At 40.3% G+C, this 25,080-nt stretch overlaps 1 protein-coding gene and 1 pseudogene across 4 annotated transcripts in view; both read right to left on the bottom strand.

Moving 5' to 3' along the window:
• Positions 1-25,080, bottom strand: part of Dpp10 (Dipeptidyl peptidase 10) — a 299,169-nt gene that overhangs the window by 240,313 nt on the left and 33,776 nt on the right. For 2 of the 4 annotated variants that reach the window (XM_077409542.1, XM_077409540.1), the window contains exon 2: positions 13,085-13,246. The exons of 1 other annotated variant lie outside the window; for it this stretch is intronic. In XM_077409542.1, coding sequence (XP_077265668.1) covers positions 13,085-13,246 — 162 coding nt within the window. The remainder of the gene's footprint in view (positions 1-13,084; positions 13,247-25,080) is intronic. One more of the 4 variants, XM_077409541.1, reaches the window with a different exon arrangement.
• LOC143899302 (uncharacterized) lies at positions 3,811-5,751 on the bottom strand (annotated as a pseudogene).

Raw genomic sequence — 25,080 nt, 5'->3', positions numbered from 1 at the left:
ATCTGACTTTCAGCCACGTTTCAGGGGGCCGTCTCCTTAATTCTCTGCCCTTCCTCATGGCGGCTCCCGGCCGTTACATGTTGACTCCAGCCACCACTGGCGATCCCTTAAAAACTTAACAGCTAATTAGACCAATTAAGAATACGCAACCGCCCCTCCCTTGCTCCAACGAGGAAGCATCCCCAAATTCCCTTCGGCCGAGCCCGTCCGGGAAGTAGACGCGACTTGTCACGTCACAGTTGATATTGTCGTATTCCCTCGGCTGTTTATATCTGGACACATTAACACCACGTGCCGACGACTGCACATCGCACATTTTTTATTACCGCGACACACACGACTCTGATGACCAATTTTTAAACAATTATAACACGCTTTCTTTTGTTGTAAAAGTGCTTTTCTCTCGTCCAAAATCATTTTGCGCGTTTTCTCACATTTTACACTCGCGTGCTCTTTCTCACAGAATACACAGTCTATCGGTTTATTCGGCTTTCCCTGTGCGTGTAGGCTTATAGCGAAGGGTGTATTTTTTGCTTGATCCGCGCGTTGTATAGGTTTCGATGTTTTGCGCTCATCATTCTTCATATCAAAACCGTGCATTGCGATCGATATTCCTTCTTCATTCTCTACTTCGGATTGCAGGAACATAATCAGCTATGTGAGTCGTTCTTCTCTTCGTTTTCCATTCTCCCCGACCGGCACTGGATGACTTTGCCAAGCACGTAACAGTTCCTCTGGCAACGAGGACTCGACAAGCGGGAGTAACATGGCACCGCACTTATCTGACGTTACCCCGAGCGATTCAAGAGCTTTTAGCTGAATCTATCTTATCATATAAACTAGACAATGGATTTCGGTCATCCGGCTTCATTACATTTTGCATAACTAGCTTGAAAAACTCGCGCACGTACACTTCCACAAGCACTTCGTCCCGGCCGAAACGATTCTTTAAACTTGCGATCGCACCGTCATAGTTCTCTTCGATGGGAGGGAAACTGCCAACTAGTTCAGCTGCACGCGACTCTGGTGTCATCGCCTGTAGTAGATACTGAAACTTGTCTCTTTTGTTGATGTTAACATCCTCGTGTATTTTTTTGAATTGCGACCAGAAGGGCAGCCATTCCTTCACGTCCCCGCTAAATTTTCTCAGTTCGATTTAAGGCAGTTTTATCATAGGTTGGGCGCTGACGAAATGTGTGTTATCGGCTACCGAGTTCGTAATATTGTCCCCGGCATAGTTTGCCGCGGTCGGTAAATGTGTCATAGCAGCCATCCGTGCACGTATATATTTGCACTTGTATTCGTCATTGCTCGTCATCTCCGCATCGATTGTCTCTGTCTTCACATTTTCCGTCTCTATCAGGCACGTAATGTAGACCGAATTGTCCTCTTCTAACGCCTTGTTCTTTTCTTCGAGAACTTGTAGAAATACTTGTACTCGGTCAGATCCATGGCGCCTGTATTCGCATCCGTTATTCTCAGAACTAAGTCGTTCAACGCGCGCGTGAAAGCCGTTCGCATTACGGTGCGTTTTTTCTTTGCAACTTCCATCTTGGATGCTCGATTTCACACGCGACACAACCCGACGATTATCCTTCACTCACTGTCCTGTCACGGTCGCCAAAAATGTTAATAATTGTAGGATAATCGGGATAAGAGAGGTGAACAGAAGAACTATATCCAGCGAGAACTTAAACTGTTTATATAATAACGATAAGATTTTCGTACAGAGTTTTGTTTTCTACGTGCACGCGCTACCGATCTTCGTACATTCTACTTCACACTTCTGCCAACCTAATTTAAGGACCTTCTTCAATGCCCACGCTCACAATAGCAGCGCCATCCCAATATTACCACCTTAAGTCTAGAACCTTTTCAATATTTATGCTCACGGTAGCAGCGCTCACACAGTATTACCACCTTAAATCTAGAACCCTTTCAACACGCATTATTCAACGGTACTGAATTTACAAAACATTGAGTTCCCAATGACGTTGAGTCAAATTAACAGTTCGAACGACTCAACGATATATCCATCAATGTCTATACCATCGAGGGACAAAAGACTTCAAACGTTCTCCCGATACGGCTTACCGACCGCACGAGTGATGAAAAACATGTGAATCTGCTTGTACGTGCAGGACCCACGAGACGACAATATTGGACATTTCGCGTGGATTAAGGATCTATCCCGCCTCGTGAGCTCGCAATTGAGCAAGCACGCTTGTCGGAAGTACATTTGTGATCGGTAAGTATTTATACTCCTTTTAATAATATATATCATTTTATATTTTTTTGTAAAAATATTTATAATATTTGTGTTTCTTTTTTGTAGATGTCTGCACTATTTCTACACGAGCATAAAATTGGAAGCCCACACCGTGAACTGCCAAGTGGTAAACAAATGCGCAATCCGACTACCGAACGAGAACAACAAGTGGCTCAGCTTCAAGAACCACAGCAGGAAAAAGCGACTTCCCTTCGTGGAGTACGCCGATCTGGAGTGCGTGCTGCAGAAGACACAACCGGAGACGGAACACGCGTCATACGCCTATCAACATCATCGGGTATGTAATATAGCATACTACGTACAGTGCTCGTACGACGAAACGTTATCGACGTATCGATTTCGTCGCGATAACGACTGCGTCGCGTGGTTCGTCGAGGAACTCAACGGATTGGCGCATCGCGTAAGGAACATCTTGTCCGACATTGTATGCATGGTAGACCTAACGCGAGACGAGTGGGAGACATTTTATAGCGCGACAAAATGTCACATATGCGAACAACAGTTCGCACCTGATGATAATCGTGTACGCGATCATTGCCACCTGACCGGGCGTTACAGAGGTCCAGCACACTCGACGTGCAATCTGAATTATAAAGATTCTCACATTATCCCAGTAATATTCCACAATCTGTTGGGCTATGACGCGCATTTTTTTATCAAGGAGATAGCTGCCGCGTTCGAAGGCTCAATCGATGTACTGCCTATAACAAAGGAAAAGTACATCTCATTTACTAAACACGTGAAAGACGTCGCGGAAAAATCTGATTCGCAAAGCGATATAAAATTAAGATTCATTGACTCGTACAAATTTCTGAGCGCGAGTCTCGCAAAATTGGCATCCTTCCTTGATAAGAATAAATTGAAAATTATACGTTCCAAATTTTCTGCGTTATCCGACGACGATTTCGAATTATTGACGCGAAAAGGTGTCTTTCCATACGAATACGTGGACAGCGTCGAAAAACTGGAAGATACGTGTTTACCGCCGCGCGATTCATTTTACAGTTCTTTACCGGTGACACCGTATCCGACAGCGATTACGCGCACGCCGCGAACGTATGGCAGCGATTCTCCGTTCGAACCCTGGGCAAATACAGCGATCTATACCTAAAAACCGATGTCTTGCTGTTGGCCGACGTATTTGAAAATTTCCGCGACAACTGCGTCGCGAGTTACGGACTTGATCCCGCGTACTACTACACTTTACTAGGTTTTACGTGGGACGCCATGTTGAAACATACGTGTATCAATTTTGAACTCCTGACCGACGTTGACATGGTCATGTTTATCGAACGTGGTATACGCGGCGGCCTGAGTCAATGTTCCGGCAGATACGCGAAGGCCAACAACAAATATATGGAGTCGAACGATTCATCGAAACCGTCGTCGTACCTAATGTACTTCGATGTCAACAACTTGTATGGCTGGGCGATGTGTAAGCCACTGCCCTACGCGGAGTTTCGATGGTTCGAAGACGCGTCAAATTTCAACGTTCGATGCTTGCGCGCGTTGTAACACGACACGAGTCGCGATAACGCGTCAAACCACTTGTAAGATCCATTGAGCGTAAACATTTTCCACATGTTGTTTTTTAACGTGCGATTGAATCGCTCGACAACCGACGCTTTCATCACTGAATACGTGGAATAATGATTGATACCGTGTTTTCTCACAAGACGTTGCACGTCGGTGTTGTAAAATTCCTTCCCTATGTCGGTTTGTAAATTACTACAGGCGTACTTGCTCAACACATCAATGACGGTGAGTATGTAGTGGTAAGCCTCCGTTGAAACGCGAGTACGGGCGCATTTCGACGATATCAGCCTGCCACAGGTCGTCGTACCCTCGCACTATGACGTGTCTGCGGGGAAAATTTCTTATCGCCGGTGCGTGCAATTCGTCCACCAACCGTCGCTTTTCGATATTTTTATCCACATCGGTCGATTTTAACGGTCTCACGTTCGGTTAGCGTTTCATTGGTTGTACGTAGCCGTTTCTGTATATGTTTCTGCGTCGTTCATTGTTGTTTCTGAACCGCTCAGAAACGATTTCGAGCCGTTCCTCAACCGATCTACGACCATTCGACACCCGTTCTCGAACCGTTCGTTGTCGTTCGTCGTCGTCAATTAACTGCTTCTTGTCACTCATCGTCGTCGTCGTCGTCGACGTTCTGTAGCCGTTTGTAGCCTTTCCTGTCTTCGCGGTTTAGAAACAGTTCGCAACTGTTTCTAAACCGCTCGTAATCGTTTCTGAGCTGTTTTTGAACCGTTCGACAACCGTTCGACAACCGTCCGACAACCGTCCGACAACCGTTTTTGAACCGATAGACAGCCGTCCAACAACCGTTCTTAAATCGTTCGTGTCTGTTCATCGCCGTCGTTAATTAACCGTTGCCTCTCTTCACTCATCGCCTTTCGATAGTCGTTTCTGCTGAACCGTTTCTTCATCGTTCGTTGTCGCGTCTGATTCAACGATATTCGCACGTCAAAGCTTGTTCATCGCAGCCTGTAACGCTCGCACATCCTTCTCGAACGCAGTCAGCTTCTCGTCTGACTCTTTTCGTTGATCTGTCAGACTTTTAACGCACCGATCCACGTATAGTTTGTTAACCGCGTCACCGTCAGTCTCAGGCTGCGTTAGGCGACGAATCTTGCGCGACCTTGCGTCAAAGTCCGTGGCGGTGCGACACAGAGCGTTGTCGCGCACGAAATTTCTCATTAATCCGCTCCACCGATGGTACAAAATGGCATTCGTCGAGCAAGATTCGTCGCGTCCTTTGAGTTTCTCGACGAACCACGCGACGCAGTCGTTATCGCGACGAAATCGATACGTCGATAACGTTGCGTCGTACGAGCACTGTACGTAGTATGCTATACTGCATAACCGATGATGTTGATAGGCGTATGACGCGTGTTCCGTCTCCGGTTATGTCTTCTGCAGCACGCACTCCAGATCGGCGTACACCACGAAGGGAAGTCGCTCTTTCCTGCTGCAGTACTTGAAGCTGAGCCACTTGTTGTTCTCGCTTGGTAGTCGGATTGCGCATTTGTTTACCTCTCGGCAGTCCACTGTGTGGGCTTCCAATTTCATGCTCGTGTAGAAATAGTGCAGACATCTACAAAAAAAAACACAAATATTATAAATTTTTTTACAAAAAAATATAAAATGATATATATTATTAAAAAGAGTATAAGTACTTACCGATCACAAATGTACATCCGACAAACGTGCTTGCTCAATTGCGAGCTCACGAGGCGGGATAGATCCTTAATCCACGCAAAATGTCCAACATTGTCGTCTCGTGGGTCTTGCACGTACAGCAGATTCACATGTTTTTTATCACTCGTGCGGTCGGTAAGCCGTATCGGGAGAACGTTCGAAGTCTTCTGTCCCTCGATGGTATAGACATTGACGGATATATTGTTGAGTCGTTCGAATTGTTTAATTTGACTCAACGTCATTGGGAACTCAACGTTTTGTATATTCAGTACCGTTGAATAATGCGTGTTGAAAGGGTTCTAGATTTAAGGTGGTAATACTGTGTGAGCGCTGCTACCGTGAGCATAGATATTGAAAAGGTTCTAGACTTAAAATGGTAATATTGGGATGGCGCTGCTATTGCGAGCGTGGGCATTGAAGAAGGTCCTTAATTTAGGTTGGCAGAAATGTGAAGTAGAATGTACGAAGATCGGTAGCGCGTGCACGTAGAAAACAATACTCTGTACGAAAATCTTATTGTTATTATATAAACAGTTCAAGTTCTCGCTGGATATAGTTCTTCCGTTCACCTCTCTTATCCCGATTATCCTACGATTATTAACATTTTTGGCGACCGTGACAGGACAGTGAGTGATGGATAATCGTCGGGTTGTGTTGCGTGTAAAATCGAGCATTCAAGATAGAAGCTGCAAAGAAGAAACGCACCGTAATGCGAATGGTTTTCACGCGCGCGTTGAACGACTTAGTTCTGAGCATAACGGATGCGAATACAGGCGCCACAGATCTGACCGAGCTACAAGTATTTCTACAAGTTCTCGAAAAAAAAAACAAGGCGTTAGAAGAGGCCAATTCGGTCTACATTACGTGCCTGATAGAGACAAAAAATGTGGAGACCGAGACGGGTATGATGATTCCCGTTCTGAATTTCTTTCGGCTGGATGCAGAGTAGCCGTCACGGCCGACGCAAAACATGCATTATCCATTGATCGCACATTGATCACAGCTCGCTTCATTTTAATGTCTTTAGGCAATTCCAAGTGATACCCCGCGCGCAAAAGATTGTACTTGTTGACGCTCACCGTCAAATTGAGGATTTGAGTCAACGCCCACCCACTGTTGCGTTCCTGGAACTCTTCGAGTTTCGCTAATGTGGGCTCGATAACGTGCAGCTCGTACCAATCGCGCAAGTGTGATGTACCACAGAGTTCTATGTTATTTGTACATATACTCTTATTGGTACGTTTATCACCCGCCACAAACTCCCCGTTGAACGTGGTGTTTGCATTGACACAGTTATGTTTTTTTATAATGTCTCGCACTCGCTTGCACACTACGCTGCAGGCGTCTTCCAAAAACTGTCGCGGTTTTATATGGTCTGTATTAATTACCGCACCGGTCATTATACGCGTTTTGAACCCGGCGTCGATCTCTCGCCATACGAGTTCTGCCGCGCGCGTGTTGCCACTGGTACCGGCGTTCTCATAATTACCACCGCTATGGATAAATTGTCTTTCCAATCGCGACTTTATATCCTCGAGTCGCGCAATTCGGGCAACCAACGATTGCCTCTGCCCGATCGTTGGATTGTCGGAGAGCCGCTGACGTTTAGCACTACAGCGTGTCTCGAGCTGCTTGACGAATTTTGCGCATTGCAGCGCCCATGTGTAATATACACCCACGGTAGCTATTTGGTCGGACAGCTCCAATAGATCGCGTTCGGTTTGCTCGAATTGATTTATGTTTGATCACTTTCGCATTAGTTCTTTTATTATATCACTTCACAGCACTTGAACGTGATAACGTGTTTAACCACACCATAAACTTGATACTCTTTGACCGATGTATCGCTCTCAAATCGTATACTAATGCGGCTCGACGCATTTCATCCCACATTGGCTGGGTTCGGGGAACGCGCTTTTAGCGCTATGAGCGTCCTTTGTCCTTGTTCAACTTTCTGTAAGTAACATAGACAGAATGACGTTTTCAGCGCTAATAGCATCTCCCCGAACGCAGCCATTATATACCCTTTGTCCTCTCTCTTGCTCCAATTAAATCTTGAAAGATCATTTTTTTCTTTGTTTTACGTGTTGCGTCCTAAAAAATAACGTGAAATTGTTTAGTCTACGCGATAACACCCCCTTTTCCTAGAAAACATTTGCTTACGACGAACGTGTCCCAACAGGTTTGATGCGTTATCGGGTCGATCATCGTCCCGATGACGTCATTTTTTCCTCTGTTTTTTACGTACTGCGTAGATAGAGCAGTTCTCCGATATCGCGTCCACCGTGACGGATCCCAGGGAAGCGTCGAATGCAATATACGCTAGCGATGCGTTCAATACGAATCAGCTCATCGGTTGTGAGCTCGCAGCTTTAATTTTCTAGCACGTAAGATATGTAAAAGAAAAGTTAAATAAACAGGCTTTTTTTTACACCCTAAAACGAACGATGTATTTTTCTTTTGCATGCATGTCCTTTTCTATACCCAAAACTTTTTATCAAATGTTGTTTACGACGAACATGTTCCGACAGGTTCGATGCGTTATCGGGTCGATCATTGTCCCAATGACGTCATTTCTTTCTTTGTTTTTTACGTACTGCGTAGATAGATTGTTTAGTCTACGCGATAACCGCCCCCCCTTTTCCTAGAAAAATGTTGTTTACGACAAACGTGTCCCGACAAGTTCGATATGTTATCGGGTCTGCGGCGCAACCGCGGACCCCCCGCGAATCCGCGGACCCCCACGCGGCACCCCGCACGCGGAACCCGCTGCGCGACCGCGACCGCGAACCCGCGGCGCAGGTGAGTCATCCCGGTGAGTCATCCCCGGTGAGTCATCCCGGTGGTATGTCAAGGTCAACCCCTCCTCTCCCCCTTTCCCGCGAAATCCGATATCCTTGTGTAACCCAATACCCCGCCCCTCCCCTTCCCCCTCACCTCCCCCGCGTTATCTTCTTGTAACCCGATACCCCGCCCCTCCTCCTTCCCCCTCACCTCATCATAGATTAACTACTGATGCCCAACATCGCCTGATTCATCAAGTTCTTCACAAAGTAACAGTGATTCAAATTCCAGTGAATCATCATCGAATAGTGATTAAGTTCAGTGTTACCATATTACCAATGTTAAAATGAGTTTAACCTTGTTAACATTACCATAACATATTAAGTTGTCTATGTTATATGCTATTTATTTTATTATATTATTATATTTGATATACCCTACTCACTTATATACTTATACTTATGCACTTTTATACTCACTTATATACTTAAGAAGTTGACTCATAAAAATAAAATTATAGACAATATAATTAATATACAGTATTGATATTTTATTTAAAACCAATTATTCTGTTTAAATCATGTTTTACATGCATAAGTTACGACAAAGAAGCAATTAAACAAACTTTGTAGTTCCTATATAACTTTATCCAGATTTAAGAAAAAAATGTGATTTCTCAGCATTACGTAATTTTTTTAATTACGTGAGTTTTAAAAATCACGTACCGATTTGGAACAATCCGTTACGTAATTAATTATGTCATTAATTACTTAATTTTATTACGTGATTTCGTGATGTAATTCCATGACGTAATTTTTTTCAGTTGGGGCGGCGCGGCCTCGAGCCTCGAGCCGCGAATATTGGCGGAACCCATTGCATCTATGCATATGTTATGGTCAAAACTCGAAACGCGGCATTTGTACGATTGACCGGTCAATTTTGCAGAATATCCAAGCGTCTTGATTAAAGCAGTTTCTAGGAATAGGCTGGGAGTTATAGCATCTTCGACTAGGCCGGGTTTCAACCCAACCCGAGTTGAGTTATGACGTCACAGGCTCTACTTCTAGGTTCTAATTGGACGATTCCAGCATGTGACGTAATATTCCAACTCGGGTTAAGTTGAAACCACGACCAGTCAAAAACGATACGTTATATATTAGATTAATTTTTTATGTGGGGAAGGGGCTACGCGCAGGCGGGGGAGTTCAAGTCTGAGGATAGAGGGTAAACTCGAAATATCTTACGTTGTTTACGTTTTTGTCTCAAGTGGAAAAAGTATGCGTGTTTTTGTGTACATTCTTTACGTGAAGCATAACAGTATTTGTGCTTAGCATAGATATATTCAATTTTGGGAGAAATGCGGTAGCCCCTCCCTCGCTTACGTGTACTGTTTATACAAACACAATTAAAGTATTATTTAAAAATTTATATTATTTATTTTTAACTTTAACACTGCATGTGTATATCTCGGAAACCAGAGCAGTTAACCCTATAAGACGTATATAATTTTTTGTTCAGTATTAAAAGTACTACCAAAAACCATCGTCAAATTAAGGGGTAACGCCACTTTAGAGTCCCCAAAAAAAACCAATTTTTGATAATTTTTTTCAGAAATACAATAATCATAAATAAAAATCGGTTTATATCTATTTATTATCTATATATTAAAGTATAAAAAAATTTTTTTTATTAATTATTTATTGCCAAAATGGTGGCGCCAGAGCCATTGCTCCAAAGTGCCTTTTTGCGGAAAGCGTTCAACGGGCGGAATCAAAGCTCCTATAATTTTTGAGCTGGAACAAAAATTCAAAAATTTTTTAAAAATTTATAAGTTTTTCTATAGAAGTACATGTGGGAATTGCGAAATATTATTTTTTGTAAGAATGGTGCATGTTGAAAAAAAGTGTTTCATTTTTCGCTAAAAAATTTTGCACAAAATTGTTTATAAAAAAAGTTTTGTCCAACTTATCGCAAAAACCACATGTACTTTCAAAGATAATGTTATTGTAAAGTTTCACTCAAAATTTTAAGTCAATCGGATAAAAGGTGTTCGAGTTTTGATTCCGCCCGATTTTAAAAAAGCGATTTCGAGAAAAACGCGTTTAAAATTTTAGACACTTGAAGCGCGCGCCGAACGCGCCGGCAGACGGATTACGAAAAAAGGATAATAGAGATTTTTCCGAGCTTTGAAACCAAGTGTACCTTATTTCTAAGACCTTAAAGCATCGTTTAAGCAAAAAAAATTGATTCTTTGAAAATTCTAGAGTGGCTTTACCCCTTAAGGCGCCAGAGTTATCGGAATCTTGCTCGATCCGCGATCCGCAATCCCAATCCGATCCGCGTCCGCAATACGTAACACGGGCTTTAAGGCTCGTTCGGGGAGCGCGCGCGTTAAGACCTTTCACAATGGGCGTGTTCAGCAGAACAAACTGCTCAGTAGCAATCGAACGTGATTGACTCTTACTTTTAGACCCAACAAATCAGCGTAGCGTGTTAATAAGACGACACTCAATAGTTGTGTCTGCTGAACGCAGCCATTGTCAGGCAACAGGCAAAGGTCCATATGCAAAGTCCATATATGGACCATGTAGCCTGAACTCTCAAAGTCAACATCGATTTGACATTGCGTCAATTGTAAAACCCCACTTGTGCTACTAAGCTGACCTTTTTTCAATTCATAAAAAGGTTAAATTTAAAATTAAAAAAAGTATGCAAATTAAAAACTTGCACATTCTTTTTTTATCATTACAGATCGCTTCCATTGCTCCTATTTTATTTCGCTTATGTAGCTTCTTCTATGAGGAACCCAAACTAATAAATACTAAAATAATTGTGCATCAAATAAAATACAAACTTCCTCATAAGAGGAGTGAAATAAAATAGGAGCAATTGTAGCGATCTGTAATGATGAGGGGGTTGCAAGTTTCTAATTTGCACACTTTTTTGAATTTCAAAAGATTAATAATTTGTTCAATGTTGTTTCAATATTGTAGCAACATAAAGGATTAATGTAGAAGAATCAACATAAATTCAACGTTAAAAAAATATTTATAATTTAACATTCAACATATTGCAACATCTCAGCAACGTTGTTTCAACTTTTTGTGCTGTATGGGTCTGCTGTTTGTTATTACAAAATAGATAAAAAACGGAACAACAATTACGTCAGATTGTTAGAAATCGTATAAATGTTTGTCCAACAAAGATTATATACATTTGACGGTAAATCATAAAATAAATTTTGTCAATCCTGTGACTGGTGCACACAACACACAGAACGCATGAAAATATTCGCACTTGCACAAATATTCCTCGTTATGGAATGCGAAAAGAGCAGAATCGGTATAGAATATGCAGCCAAATTCTTATTTCGTCGGTGTTATAATTACAATTTATATAACAAATTGACACTTTTTTAATATAATGGCAAAGATGTATCCCATATCTGAAAATTAAATAGATTTATTAATAATTAATAATAAGTTGTTAATATTACCTCTCCGCTCATACATGCACTGTTTCCACATACATAGATGATCACATCTATGTGTGTGTGTGTGTGTCTTTCAGTACTAAATATAATATTACACAATTGTACAATTACAATAATAAACGGACTTTCTAACACATAAAATTGTGTATATACTTTTCTGTTCGAGAGGCCGCGGTAGCGCGATGTAGCGCAAGGTAACGAGACGACCACAAGAAAATAGACAGCAAGAATACAAAAATGAAGTTTAATAATGTTCAATATGTACAAGTATTTACAAGTTTGTTTCAGGCAAAATGCCGTAAACGGTAGCGCGCATTGAAGCTAGCACGGCAATGCGGCAAGATCTAGCGAGTGCTAAAGCGAAAAGCAAAGTTAGGCGGTGTACTAAAGTGGTTGTATAGCGATACTGTGCAAGTGATCTGCGAGCAAAAAAGCGATCCCGCGGCTCGGCGGCGGTCTTTTATCGCCTCCGGGGCAAAGCTCCCTCCATCAGGCAGATTACAAATAATTTTGGGAGGGTGATTGGCCATCGGCGGCCTACGTCATCGCGCTGACGTCACCGTTTTCACGTGACGACCAGAAGTGCTCGTTACTTGTTTTCGCTTGCTTTGTTTATAACATGTAACATGGATCTTTCTTTTGTGTGAGAGCTGTTGCTTGACTTTATTTGTACGACCGGTCAGCCGTGGCCGTGTTGTTGCTAATAGCAAACTTTCCGGAAAGAATAACGAAAGATCCATGCTATAACGTGACATATAGGCTATTCTTTTGCAGAGAAATTTTAGGCGACTATTTTATTCAAGGCGTGCTTGCGCGGATATGCAACCGATTTTTATGCATGCGTAACTGACGATATACATATTTATATGTTGTTAGAACAGAGGCAAATAACTAACGCGATTATGATTGATTTAGCATTATGCAAAATAATCAAAAATGAGTCACTTCTATTCGTGCTATTTTGCGAATCGTTGCGATCTCAAACATTTTAATATACCAACCATTCTTTGCTTTAATAAAAAGACTATTCAATATATTAACAATTCGCTTAAACTTTCCTTTTTTTGTTAATAACTTTTTAATAATCAACGAGCGACGGTTATAACCTTCTGAAGGTTATTCAGGAGAGTGACTTTGACAACATATGTCAAGGTCATCGAAATTGGCGAAGTCGATCTTAAAGTAAATAATTACCAATCTTTCCTTTCAGAGAAAAATATATTGCTTTGTATTTTGCATTAAAATATCTTATTATTACATTTTTTTTAAGACTTAATTACGAATTTGTCATTACTTACCTCAGAAATGCGTAATCGTGTTCCTCGTACTCTAGGGCCATCATCGGGAGGTGTGAGCAAAGCTACAGATGTAACAATAAGAGATAGGACTGCGACGATCACAAGCAACGCTATTAAAATCCCACGCCAGTTCCTTTGATTTGGATTGGTTGAAACTAGCTCCTATCACAAAGATCTTTACTAACGCTAATGTCAAATATGATAAAGTTATTATTCGAGTATGTACTATCAAGCAATGCGGTAGCATCGCGACTTCAGGTACATGAAAAGGTGATGGCCACATGACTGTTATTGCATAAACGTTATGACGTTATCAAGTTCATCCAGAATTCTTATGTAAAAAGGTTTTGAGAAATATTTCAAAAACAAAACCAGCTTTCAAAAATTTAAAACCATTTTTCTAATAAAATGTTAACGTAAGCTTTCCATTGCGACAAGTCTGAAAAAATCGATAAAAAATTGATCGAAAATCGGGAAAAAATATCTCTTATAATGTCTTATATGCTCATATAAGAAGCGATCTTATATGCTCATATATTATACGCCGTACCTAAAGAAAACCCGGAAAAAAAATTATATATAATTATATATAATGATCATATATATAAATATGTATGTAAATATATATAATCATATATAACCATATATAGTCAATGTATATTAAAAAAGAACTGTTAATTTCGATAATTGATAAATTAAGATAATAGTACAATAGATATATGATTATATATGATCACATAAAAAATGGAAAATATATATAATCTTAAACAATATTATGTGGCCATATATACATATATGAGAGTATATAATTATACTAAATTTTTCGCCCGCGCTTCGCGCGGGCTCAAAATCTATTCCCCTCTCCCCAAATTTACCTATTAATTAGGAACACCAAATTTGATATTCTTTCTCCTCAAACACTAATCTACATCTTCGAATTCTTTTTTAATAAATAATAAATAATAGATAATATTATAAATGCATGCATTTATAATATTTTCACTTTCCGCTGACCCGCCATTATTGACTCTTTTTTATTTTCTTTTATTTTATTTTCTTTCTGTTCCTCCTTTTTTCTATTTTGTTTAAAAATTCTACCCGGTTTAGTTTTACATTTGCTGCCTTTCTGTTTTAATATCAATTTATTAATTCTTTTTTTTTTGCCCGCGCTTCGCGCGTTTTTACACCCTCTGAAAAATTATTTATTAATTAAAACTTAAACTTATCTCCAAAAATTAAAAAAATTTTTGCAATAGTTTCAAAAAAGTCAGTTCATTAATACTTATTATTGACATAAAAAACTGAAAAAATAACACCGGTTTTAAGAAAATACGTTTATTACTAAAAAATTAAAATCATTGTAGCTATCCCCGAAAAATTAGAAAAATTTTGGAACCGGTTTCCAAAAAAATCAATTATGAAAAATTATACACATCTTTGCCATTCTTAAAAATTTAGAAAAATGTGTATACTTTTTTTAATAAATCGGTCTATTAATTAAATAAATGGTTCACAATCAGAAAAATTTTAACACTTGCAGTTTCCAAAAAATCGGTACATTAATAAAAAATTAAATTTATATGAAAAATTGGCCTCCACCGCACATCCTTTTTTTGGATCATCCTTAGCAAGTAGAATATATACACACATACAGATTTTTTTAAAAACGCATAGAAAACTGAAAAAAATAGCATGTTTCTTGTTTTCTTGTTGTTTAGACGTTCCTTACAGACAGACGTCATGATGTGTATAATTTTTCGTAACCAATTTTTTTTTAAACCAATTTTCATAAAATTGGTAACAAAAAAGTATCCATAAAAATTATAAAAAAAAAATCAGTTTGCTATCTCAAAATTTTATGGCACTTCCCAGAAAATTCTACTTCTACTTCACATACAATTCTTCAAAATTCAGTCAATTAATTCCCAAAAATTTGAAAAATTTCTGATTCCGGCTTCCAAAAAGATCGGTAATGAAAAATATATACACTTTATAGCACTACCCGGGAAATTCTACCCCTGTTTCATATATAATTCTTTGAGATTAATTAGAAAAATTAGAAAAATTAGAAAAACCGGTTTCCAGAAAATCGGTAATAAAAAACTATATACACATCATGGCACTCGCCGAAAAATTCTACCCCTATTTCATATACTTTTGGTAAAAATTTGGTCCACTAACGAATGAGTAGTTCGCGGTCAGACAGACATACATACAGACAGACGAAGGTACTTATATATATAGAGATGATAGTTGTATAAACAAATATATTAATTGTATTATTTTGCAAACATACCTTATAATTTACTGAAAATAATATAATGTATATGAAATTATATAGTCATATAAGATTATATATGATCTGATCAGAATATTGCATCTCAAAGTATCCGATAGATGGCATTTGATGTGATCTGTTTCTTGTATTTAAAATTTGACAAACAGTGTTATAAGAACGGCATCAAAAGACACGACACTGTCACGCGCTATTCTCGCGCGACGCTGTCTCGGAGCAACACAATTTTTGTATCAGTTATATTGTGGAGTCCACTCTTATAATAAAGTGGCACGCTTAAAAAATAACAATTGAAAATATATAACAATTTTCTAAAACTTATTTAAATATATATATCCTTATATAAAATCTTATATAATCATATATATGACTATATAAACTCTTATCAGGCCAAAATTCATATATGAGCATATAAGATCGCTTCTTATATGATCATATAAGACATTATAAAATATTTTTTTCCCGGGAATGCAATTATATATGAATTTTGTCTCTATATGATCAAATATATATATATATATTGTTGTAATCTAAAATTACAACGGATAATTATTAAATTATTTATAATAAAACTATAGAATAGCCTTTCGAAAGACTTCGAGGAAATTGTCTTTCGAAAGATTCCTCAATTTACGCCGACGCGGACGCGGAAGTTCATCAAGCTTCCGCGTCAATCAAATTATTGCGATATGAATAAGAATGTGCGACAACGCATTTCGACATTCGTGGAACCGCGGAAGTTCATCAAACTTCCGCGTCAGTATTGCGAGATGCATAGGAATGTGCGACAACGCATTTCGACAATTGCGGAACCGCGGGAGTACAGCGAGATTGCGAATGCGCTCGGTCACTGACCGACCTCATTCGGGGGACCGTCGAACCCGGCGGAAAAGCGCCGACAGGGCATAACTCAAAACAATATAAGGGACCGTCGAAGAAGCCGCGACGGAGAGTAGTACACCGGAGACTCTGCCCGTGCCGTTCTCGTAAATCGTGTCGCAAAAGTTTACATTATAACAAAGCACGTGCGAGTTATAGTAATTGTGAAAGGCAAATACAAGTGTAAGTTAATGAGTGTAAAAGGGGCGCTGAAATAAAGCTTCAGTATAAAGTAAAAAAAAGTGAAGTTCATTTAACAACGCCTACACCTTGTTCCACCTGCGAATCCGAGCTCTTCCTAGTCTGCCCGCCTGTGCCTACCGAGTTCCAACTCGTAAGGTCAAAAGATCCCGAAAATAATAAACGTTTTGCCGTAAGCCGCCACCAATCGGCGACGCGGCACAACATAATTTGGTGGCAGCGGTGGGATTGACCAAAGCACCAGGACAACTAGGAAAGACAACAGTAAGCCTGCCTAGGGTACGCAAATAAGGTCTACCAGTTAACGCTGAGTACGACTATCAAGGAAGGAAATAAGTATGGTGGAACATCTGTGGATTGACCAAGAATCAGATCGACCGGCGGAAATGACCAAGGTACAGAGCGACCAAGGTATCAATAACGGTACTGAGCCGAAAGGGATCGATCAAGGCATCCTCAAGGACACCAAAGGGCGGAAATAAACTAAAAGGCCAACACCCAAGGCCAAGTGCAAACATCCAGAGGACCAGCGGACAACGCCAAAGCAGCGGACGACGCCAAAGCAGCGGACGACGCCAAGCAGCGGACTACGCAGAAGCAGCGGACAACGCAGAAGCAGCAACCGCGTTCGACAACCAGCATCTTACGTCACGCCAGGGCCAGCCGCAAACAACGGAGCCTGCGAGCGACCATGCGAGCTGTACTTCTAATGTAAGTCGAGAAAATTTAAAATTGTGCTACGTGTGAATGTCGGGAGAAAATAGTCCTCCCCGAACGCCGATAGCCAATGCGTCGTGGTTAATCAACGATTTTCACCACGGGTAAATAGTCTGCGCGCGACAACACAAGCAACTTTAGATAACGTTCGTGTAGCATTAGAAACGCGACACTCGGACAGCGAAGCCGAGTTACCGGAGCACGTTATTACCGAGCGCGAGTTTCCGTTTGGTAATCTTGACGAGAGTTTATTCTCAAACGACCCCATTGACCGGACGGACAAAAAACCGCGTAGAAGCAGACCATACGTTAGCCGAACTCCTAGCCGAGTATCTTTGCGACGAGAATTTTCGTTAACCTCGTACGAAAGCGACATATTCGACCCTAACAAATATTATCAGGAAAACGGCGAAGACACGCGAACAGAAAACTTTATATTAGAAGAACGCACTCACATAAATCAGCCACCAGCGCAAATTAAGGAAATTGAAATGGCACAGCCACCAACGAACACACAGTACGCACCTCTATCTTCGGAAACGCACGACGTAAAAGCAATATACGAATTATTACGGGAAATGCAGAAAATGCAAGAGGAATCACGTATAGAAATGCGTGACGAAACGCGCGAATTACGAGAGCGGTTACTAACACTAGAAAATAGTGCACGAAACGACGACCAAGAGGGAATCGGAAACGGAAGAATTTCGAGCGAAAATTACGGACGGACGGAACGCGATATAAGGAATCGGCGTAGCTCCATACCGAACGTCATAACATTAAAAGGAGCCCGTAGCATGATCCCTGAGTTCGATGGGACATTGCGACAGAAATTACAAGAGTTTATAAACGCGTGCGCATATGCGGTACATAATATACGGCCTACAGATAAAGAATCATTAGTATGTACAAGCGATCTTATATACAAAACTAAAAGGAAAGGCAATGCAGGATTTTGAAACACGGGATATACAAACATTCGCTCAATTAAAGCAGCAATTAGAAGATTGCTATCAAGCCAAACAGAGCACCACTCATTTGCAGATTGAATTTAATACGCTCAAACAAAAACCACACGAAAGTGCGCATGCTTTTGGGCAACGAGTCACAATATTAGCCATGAAGATATATGACTCTATGATCGAAGGAGAAGATCACTCCAGTATGTTTAAACGCGCGATCCAGCAAACGATACAAAAACAATAAGCTTTAATTAACTTTCAAATAGGATTGCGCGACAAATTAAAAATACTAGTACGTTCGCAACGATATGCAACGTTACAAGAAGCCATAACGGGAGCGAGCGCGGAAGAAAAGCTCATAGGGCCGACCGCGACAAAAACGGGCGCCTCGCCATACAAAAATAAGCCAGGATATGCGAGACAGCCCCAAAATCAGAGCGTACAATGTTATAAATGTGGAAAAACTGGTCATTATGGACGGGAACGCCGAAGCCAAGGAAACGCATTACCTAAACCTAGCAAACCTGCACAAGTAAATGCACTGCAGAAACATTGCAATTATTGCAAAAAATCGGGGCATAACCGAGATGAGTGTTGGACATTAAAAGGGCGAAGCCACACTCCCAACACCAATAAATCTAGAGAAAACGAAAAAAAGCAACAATTGAAAGTGCCGAACCGAAGGAAGAACGCTGACTCTGCAAGCAGCGAAGACAAGCAAGAGGAGGCGAGAGGAAAACGACCACGACCTGCCTCAGAATATCGGGTTACACATATCAAAAGTGTGCCATACGGCCGTACGAAGCCAGAACTGTTATTAACAAGGTTACCCATACGAGAGGTAAAACCCGGAGCATCGAATATGCTATATGACTCTGGTTCAACAATTTCATTAATAAAGCTAAACGCGTTAAAAGATGACGCTCCAGTCTATGAAGATCGCACAGCTCTCACCGGAATCACGGGACACAAAATACACACACTCGGAAAAGTGTATGCGACCATTGAAACAAATAAATTAAAAATTAAACACGCATTTTATGTGGTAGGAGAAGACATGGCCATAGAATACGATGGAATCCTTGGAATAGATTTCCTACGGAACCACGCCGCATCTTGCGATTACGAGCAAATGCAATTAAAAATAAGGGAAGAAACTTTCAAATTGCACCCGTATGGAAAGGTCACACTAAAGCCTCGCAGCGAGACTATAATAGAGGCAATTTCGGATAAGAATGAAGAAGGTATCGTACAAGCAAGACAGATAAAACCAGGAGTTTATATTGGAAACTGCCTAGTGAAACCGGAGAATCACATTTGCATTGTAAGCGTAATAAATACTACAGACGAGGGAATTGAAATACCGATTCCACAAGTTACGCAGGAAGAACTAAAAACAGATACTCATACGAAAATACATGCAACAATGACGGGAAAAGAAACTAAACCTGCTGTATCTCGAAACGAACGCATCTGACTAGCATTGCGTACGCAGCACTTAAACGCCGAGAAAAAACGATCACTCCAACACATATGCGACGGATACGGCGATTTATTTCACTTAGAAGGAGAGCCATTATCGTGTACTGCAGCAGTAAAACACGAAATAAATACACGCGCTGATGCTGCGCCTGTGAATGTAAGACCATACCGACTTCCAAACAAGCATAAAGCGGAAGTAAATCAGCAAGTACAAGAAATGTTAGAAAACAAAATAATTCAAAGCAGTACTAGCCAATGGAATGCACCGTTGTTAGTGGTACCTAAAAAAGCTGACGCAGCCGGAAATCCAAGGCTCCGAGTAGTTGTAGACTTTCGGAAGCTAAACGATCTAACGATAGGCGACTCATTCCCACTGCCGAATATCACTGATATACTTGATCAGTTGGGGAACGCCAAGTATTTTACTACGCTAGATCTGGCATCTGGGTATCACCAGATACCGATGGCCGAACGAGATAAACACGGCTTTTTTAACACCTTACGGCCACTACGAATTTAATCGCATGCCGTTCGGACTAAAGAGCGCACCCGCAACGTTCCAGCGGTTAATGACTTCTGTACTAACTGGCCTACAGGGAATTAAATGTCGTGTGTATCTAGATGACATAGTAGTGTATGGACCTAGCCTGGAGGACCACAACAAACGATTAAAAGAGGTGCTACAAAGACTCCGAAAAAACTGTTTAAAATTACAACCGGAGAAGTGTGAATTCTTGCGCAAGAAAGTGATCTACCTAGGCCACATTATATCGGAGAATGGAATTTCTCCAGACCCGTCAAAACTAGTAGCGATAAAAAAATTTCCTACACCAAAAGGAGTTAAGGACGTGCAATCATTTATCGGCTTAACCGGTTACTATAGAAGATTCATAAAAGATTTCTCAAAGATAGCCAAACCGTTAACAAAGTTAACAAAAAAAAAACGGAAAAATTTGAATGGACTTCAGAGCAAGAAAATGCTTTCAACAATTTAAAAGAAAAACTAACAACGGCACTTGTGCTTAAGTATCCAGATTTTACGCAAGAGTTTATTGTAACTACTGACGCATCCGACTATGCCATCGGAGCCATACTATCTCAAGGAAAGATAGGTGAAGACCAACCAATAGCGTATGCCAGCCGAATTCTATTACGAGCAGAACAAAACTACAACACCACAGAGAAGGAGTTGTTAGCCATTGTATGGGCGGCCAAACACTTCCGACCATACGTCTATAGTACCGAATTTAAAATTGTGACCGATCACAAGCCGTTAACATGGTTATTTAACGTTAACGATCCAGGCTCAAGATTGATTCGATGGAGTTTACAACTAGAAGAACACAATTACGAAATTATACACAAAGCCGGAAAGGCAAATGTAAACGCCGACGCACTGAGCCGCAATGTAACACGAGACGAAGTTGCCGCAGAAAAAGAACCGAAAATCCACACGATAAACGAGGATAATTCCAACGAAGAGGAAGCAAGAATGTATACAGAAGAAGAAAAGAAGCAGATATTACATGAGTACCATGATGCACCTATAGGAGGGCACCAAGGCATCGAACGAACAGTAAATAGAATACGGTTAAATCATAACTGGCGCGGATTGACGAAAGACGTCAAAAAATATATAGCTAAATGCGAGCTATGTCAAAAAAATAAGTTATTGCGGAAAAATAAAGTACCGTTGGTAATTACGGACACACCTACCAAGCCGTTCGAGAAATGTGCTTTGGATATTGTAGGGCCACTTACGATTACAACGAATGGAAATAAATACTTGTTAACATTTCAAGATAACTTAACAAAATATAGTAAAGCAATACCAATTCCAAACCAAAAAGCAAGTACAATAAGTAAGCAATTTGTGACAAAAATTGTATTAGAACATGGAATTCCAGAAAAAATTCTGACCGATCAAGGCACGAATTTTTTGAGCGAGGTATTCAAAAACACCTGTAAACACTTGAAGATAAACAAAATTCAAACTATCGCGTATCATCCCGAAAGCAACGGAGCACTCGAAAGATCCCACCGAACATTAGCAGAATACCTGCGACACTACATAAACGAGGACCAAACGGATTGGGATGAGTGGATACCGTTTGCGATATTCGCATATAATACAACGCCGCACACAGCGACGGGGTATACACCGTTTGAGCTAGTATACGGTCACCAAGCTGAATTACCGACAGCACTGACAAAACTACCTAACTCATGTATAACTATGATGATTACGCACAAGAGTTACGGGAAAGATTAAGAGCGACCAACAAAGTTGCCAGGGAACACGTACAAGAGAAAAAGATAAAAGCAAAAAAACAGTATGATACAAAGACTAAAGAAACCAGTTTTCGTGTAGGTGACAGAGTACTCATGCACGATGAAACGTTACGACGAGGACGTTCAAAGAAACTTGAATCCCTATGGACAGGACCGTACACAATTATCGAAAAAAATTCAGATGTTAATTATACTATAAAGAAAGGAAGAAAAATAATGCGCCTACATCTAAACAAATTAAAACTTCTTATAGAAAAATAAAAAAAAGGGAGAGAGAGAAAGAAATACACCCTGAAACAGAATGTCTCTGTTACAGAATACTCGCGTGCTGGAGAGGGCAAGCATTAGCCCAAGCAGAAAAAACGGAACCACATTATAAACTCCAACAATTCCAATATCACCCAGGGATGTATTATGAGAAGCTTGGAAAAATGCACTATTCCCGGAAGACATGAAAATTAGTCATTAAATTTGATTTAACAACGTTAAATCGAAGACATGAGCAAATTAAAAAATATCTACAGGAAGCAAAAATTACATGCGATAATAAGATTTTACAATTACTGCATAAGGAAACGTGCCTCACCTTTGAAAATATCGCAAGAAGAGAATTAGACTATTTAACAAAAATCCTCACGCAGATCAACACAATATACAAAACGTCGACAGATTCAAGGAGGGGATTAGTGGACGGAATAGGTTCAATAGCAAAATCACTGTTCGGAACGATGGATGCAAACGATGAAAAGCGCATCAACGAGCAATTGCAACTGTTGGGAAACAATCAACAAACATTACACCACGTAATGCAGAATCAGATCAAAGTGATGAATGCCACCATAGGGCATATAGAGAAATTAGAAGGCATAATGGAACGAAATCGTAATCTATTAGAAAAACAATTTACAGATTACCTTAATAAGGACGAAATGAAAGAACATTTTGAAATTGGCATAGCGGTAATCACAGATCTAATCCGCGACGTCGAGAACATACTTGAATATTTGGCATGCATAAGGAAGGGAACAATGCATCCGAAATTAATGCCAGTAGAGGATATTACCTGGCAGTTGAAAGAAGCAAGTCAGCAATTGCCACCGGGATCATATTTCCCGTTTAGAGTCCACCTCGAAGACTGGTTTACGATTGAAAAACACACGACAATAAAAGCATTCTACAAGAATAATCAAATATATACTGTCTTACTTTTTCCCCTAATCACACCACCGCTCTAAGATATAATGAGCGTTATTGAATTTCCTGTGCTCACGCGCAAGAATACACTCACATCAGTAAGAGTCGACAATAAAATAATAGCAGTAGACAAAGAAAGAGTGACCTACATGCTTTTAGATGAAGATTATCTGGCAAAGTGTACTTCTACCAACCTACAGTACGTATGCACACAAAATACACCGGTATATCGTATAGATGGAAACGCACCGTGCGAGATACAAATGTATGTTCAACAGCAACATTACTACAAAATGTGCAAATTCAGACACACTGTTACAACACAAACAAAGTGGATTTCATTACGACGACCACACGATTGGCTGTATTCAACAGTAACTGAACAGCCAATACTTATACAATGTAATGAACACGAGGAGAAGCAGATAATCAACAACACTGGCAAAATTACGCTGGAAAAAGAGTGTAAGCTAATGACAACCGATATGACAGTACAAGCTAAAGAGACAATATACGAGACAGATATAGAGACATATTTACCCGAAGTAAATATTTCGCTTACATATGACTATGAAACGATCACATTACGGAACGAGACAACGGACGATTTAACTCAGCATCGAGCTGAATTGACAGAATTAAAAACACAAATACAGAAAATGAATACTGACCTAGAGGACGACGACCGAAATTTTTACGTCCGAAAACAATTCATATACCCAATGACAGCGAGCGGTATAATTACATTAGTCATAGTAAGCATTGTAATATACGTATTAATGAAAAATAAAATAAAAAAGAAAAGGAACCCACGATCACCACTTACATTATACGATGAAGAAAGATCATTTCGACCATACGGATTTCCGAAACCAATTTTAAAACGTAGTGTAAGTACTAGGTTCTAATAGAATAGTAAACGATTATACTAAAATATTGTACACGGGTACCATAAAATGTAAAATATATATATAAGTATATGCGGGAAAATATAGAAATGGGTATACAACAAAGTATAAATTAAAGAATATAGCGAAAACTCGCGAACCTCGTTTTCTTTTTTTAACGGGGGAGGGATGTTGTAATCTAAAATTACAACGGGTAATTATTAAATTATTTATAATAAAACTATAAAATAGCCTTTCGAAAGACTTCGAGAAAATTGTCTTTTGAAAGACTCCTCAATTTACGCCGACGCGGACGCGAAAGTTCATCAAGCTTCCGCGTCAATCAAATTATTGCGATATGTATAAGAATGTGCGACGACGCTTTTCGACATTCGTGGAACCGTTTGATGAACTTCCGCGTCAGTATTGCGAGATGCATAGGAATGTGCGACAACGCATTTCGACAATTGCGGAACCGCGGGAGTACAGCGAGATTGCGAATGTGCTCGGTCACTGACCGACCTCATTCGGGGGACCGTCGAACCCGGCGGAAAAGCGCCGACAGGGCATAACTCAAAACAATATAAGGGACCGTCGAAGAAGCCGCGACGGAGAGTAGTACACCGGAGACTCTGCCCGTGCCGTTCTCGTAAGTCGTGTCGCGAAAGTTTACATTATAACAAAGCGCGTGCGAGTTATAGTAATTGTGAAAAGCAAATACAAGTGTAAGTTAGTGAGTGTAAAAGGGGCGCTGATATAAAGCTTCAGTATAAAGTAAAAAGAAGTGAAGTTCGTTTAACAACGCCTACACCTTGTTCCACCTGCAAATCCGAGCTCTTCCTAGTCTGCCCGCCTGTGCCTACCGAGTTCCAACTCGTAAGGTCAAAAGATCCCGAAAATAATAAACGTTTTGCCGTAAGCCGCCACCAACCGGCGACGCGGCACAACAATATATATATATATATATATATATATATATATATATATATATGTAGGTCCAGAGGTATGTTCCGGGACTGTTTACGTTTTTTGAAATGTACAGTCCTGGAATATAACGCATATATATGTAATCAGATTCAAAAAACT

This window comes from Temnothorax americanus, unplaced genomic scaffold, assembly GCF_048541705.1.
Source record: "Temnothorax americanus isolate GAGA-0224 unplaced genomic scaffold, ASM4854170v1 Scaffold26, whole genome shotgun sequence".
Taxonomy (NCBI): Eukaryota; Metazoa; Arthropoda; class Insecta; order Hymenoptera; family Formicidae; genus Temnothorax; species Temnothorax americanus.
This window is presented reverse-complemented; position numbering and strand designations above follow the sequence as displayed.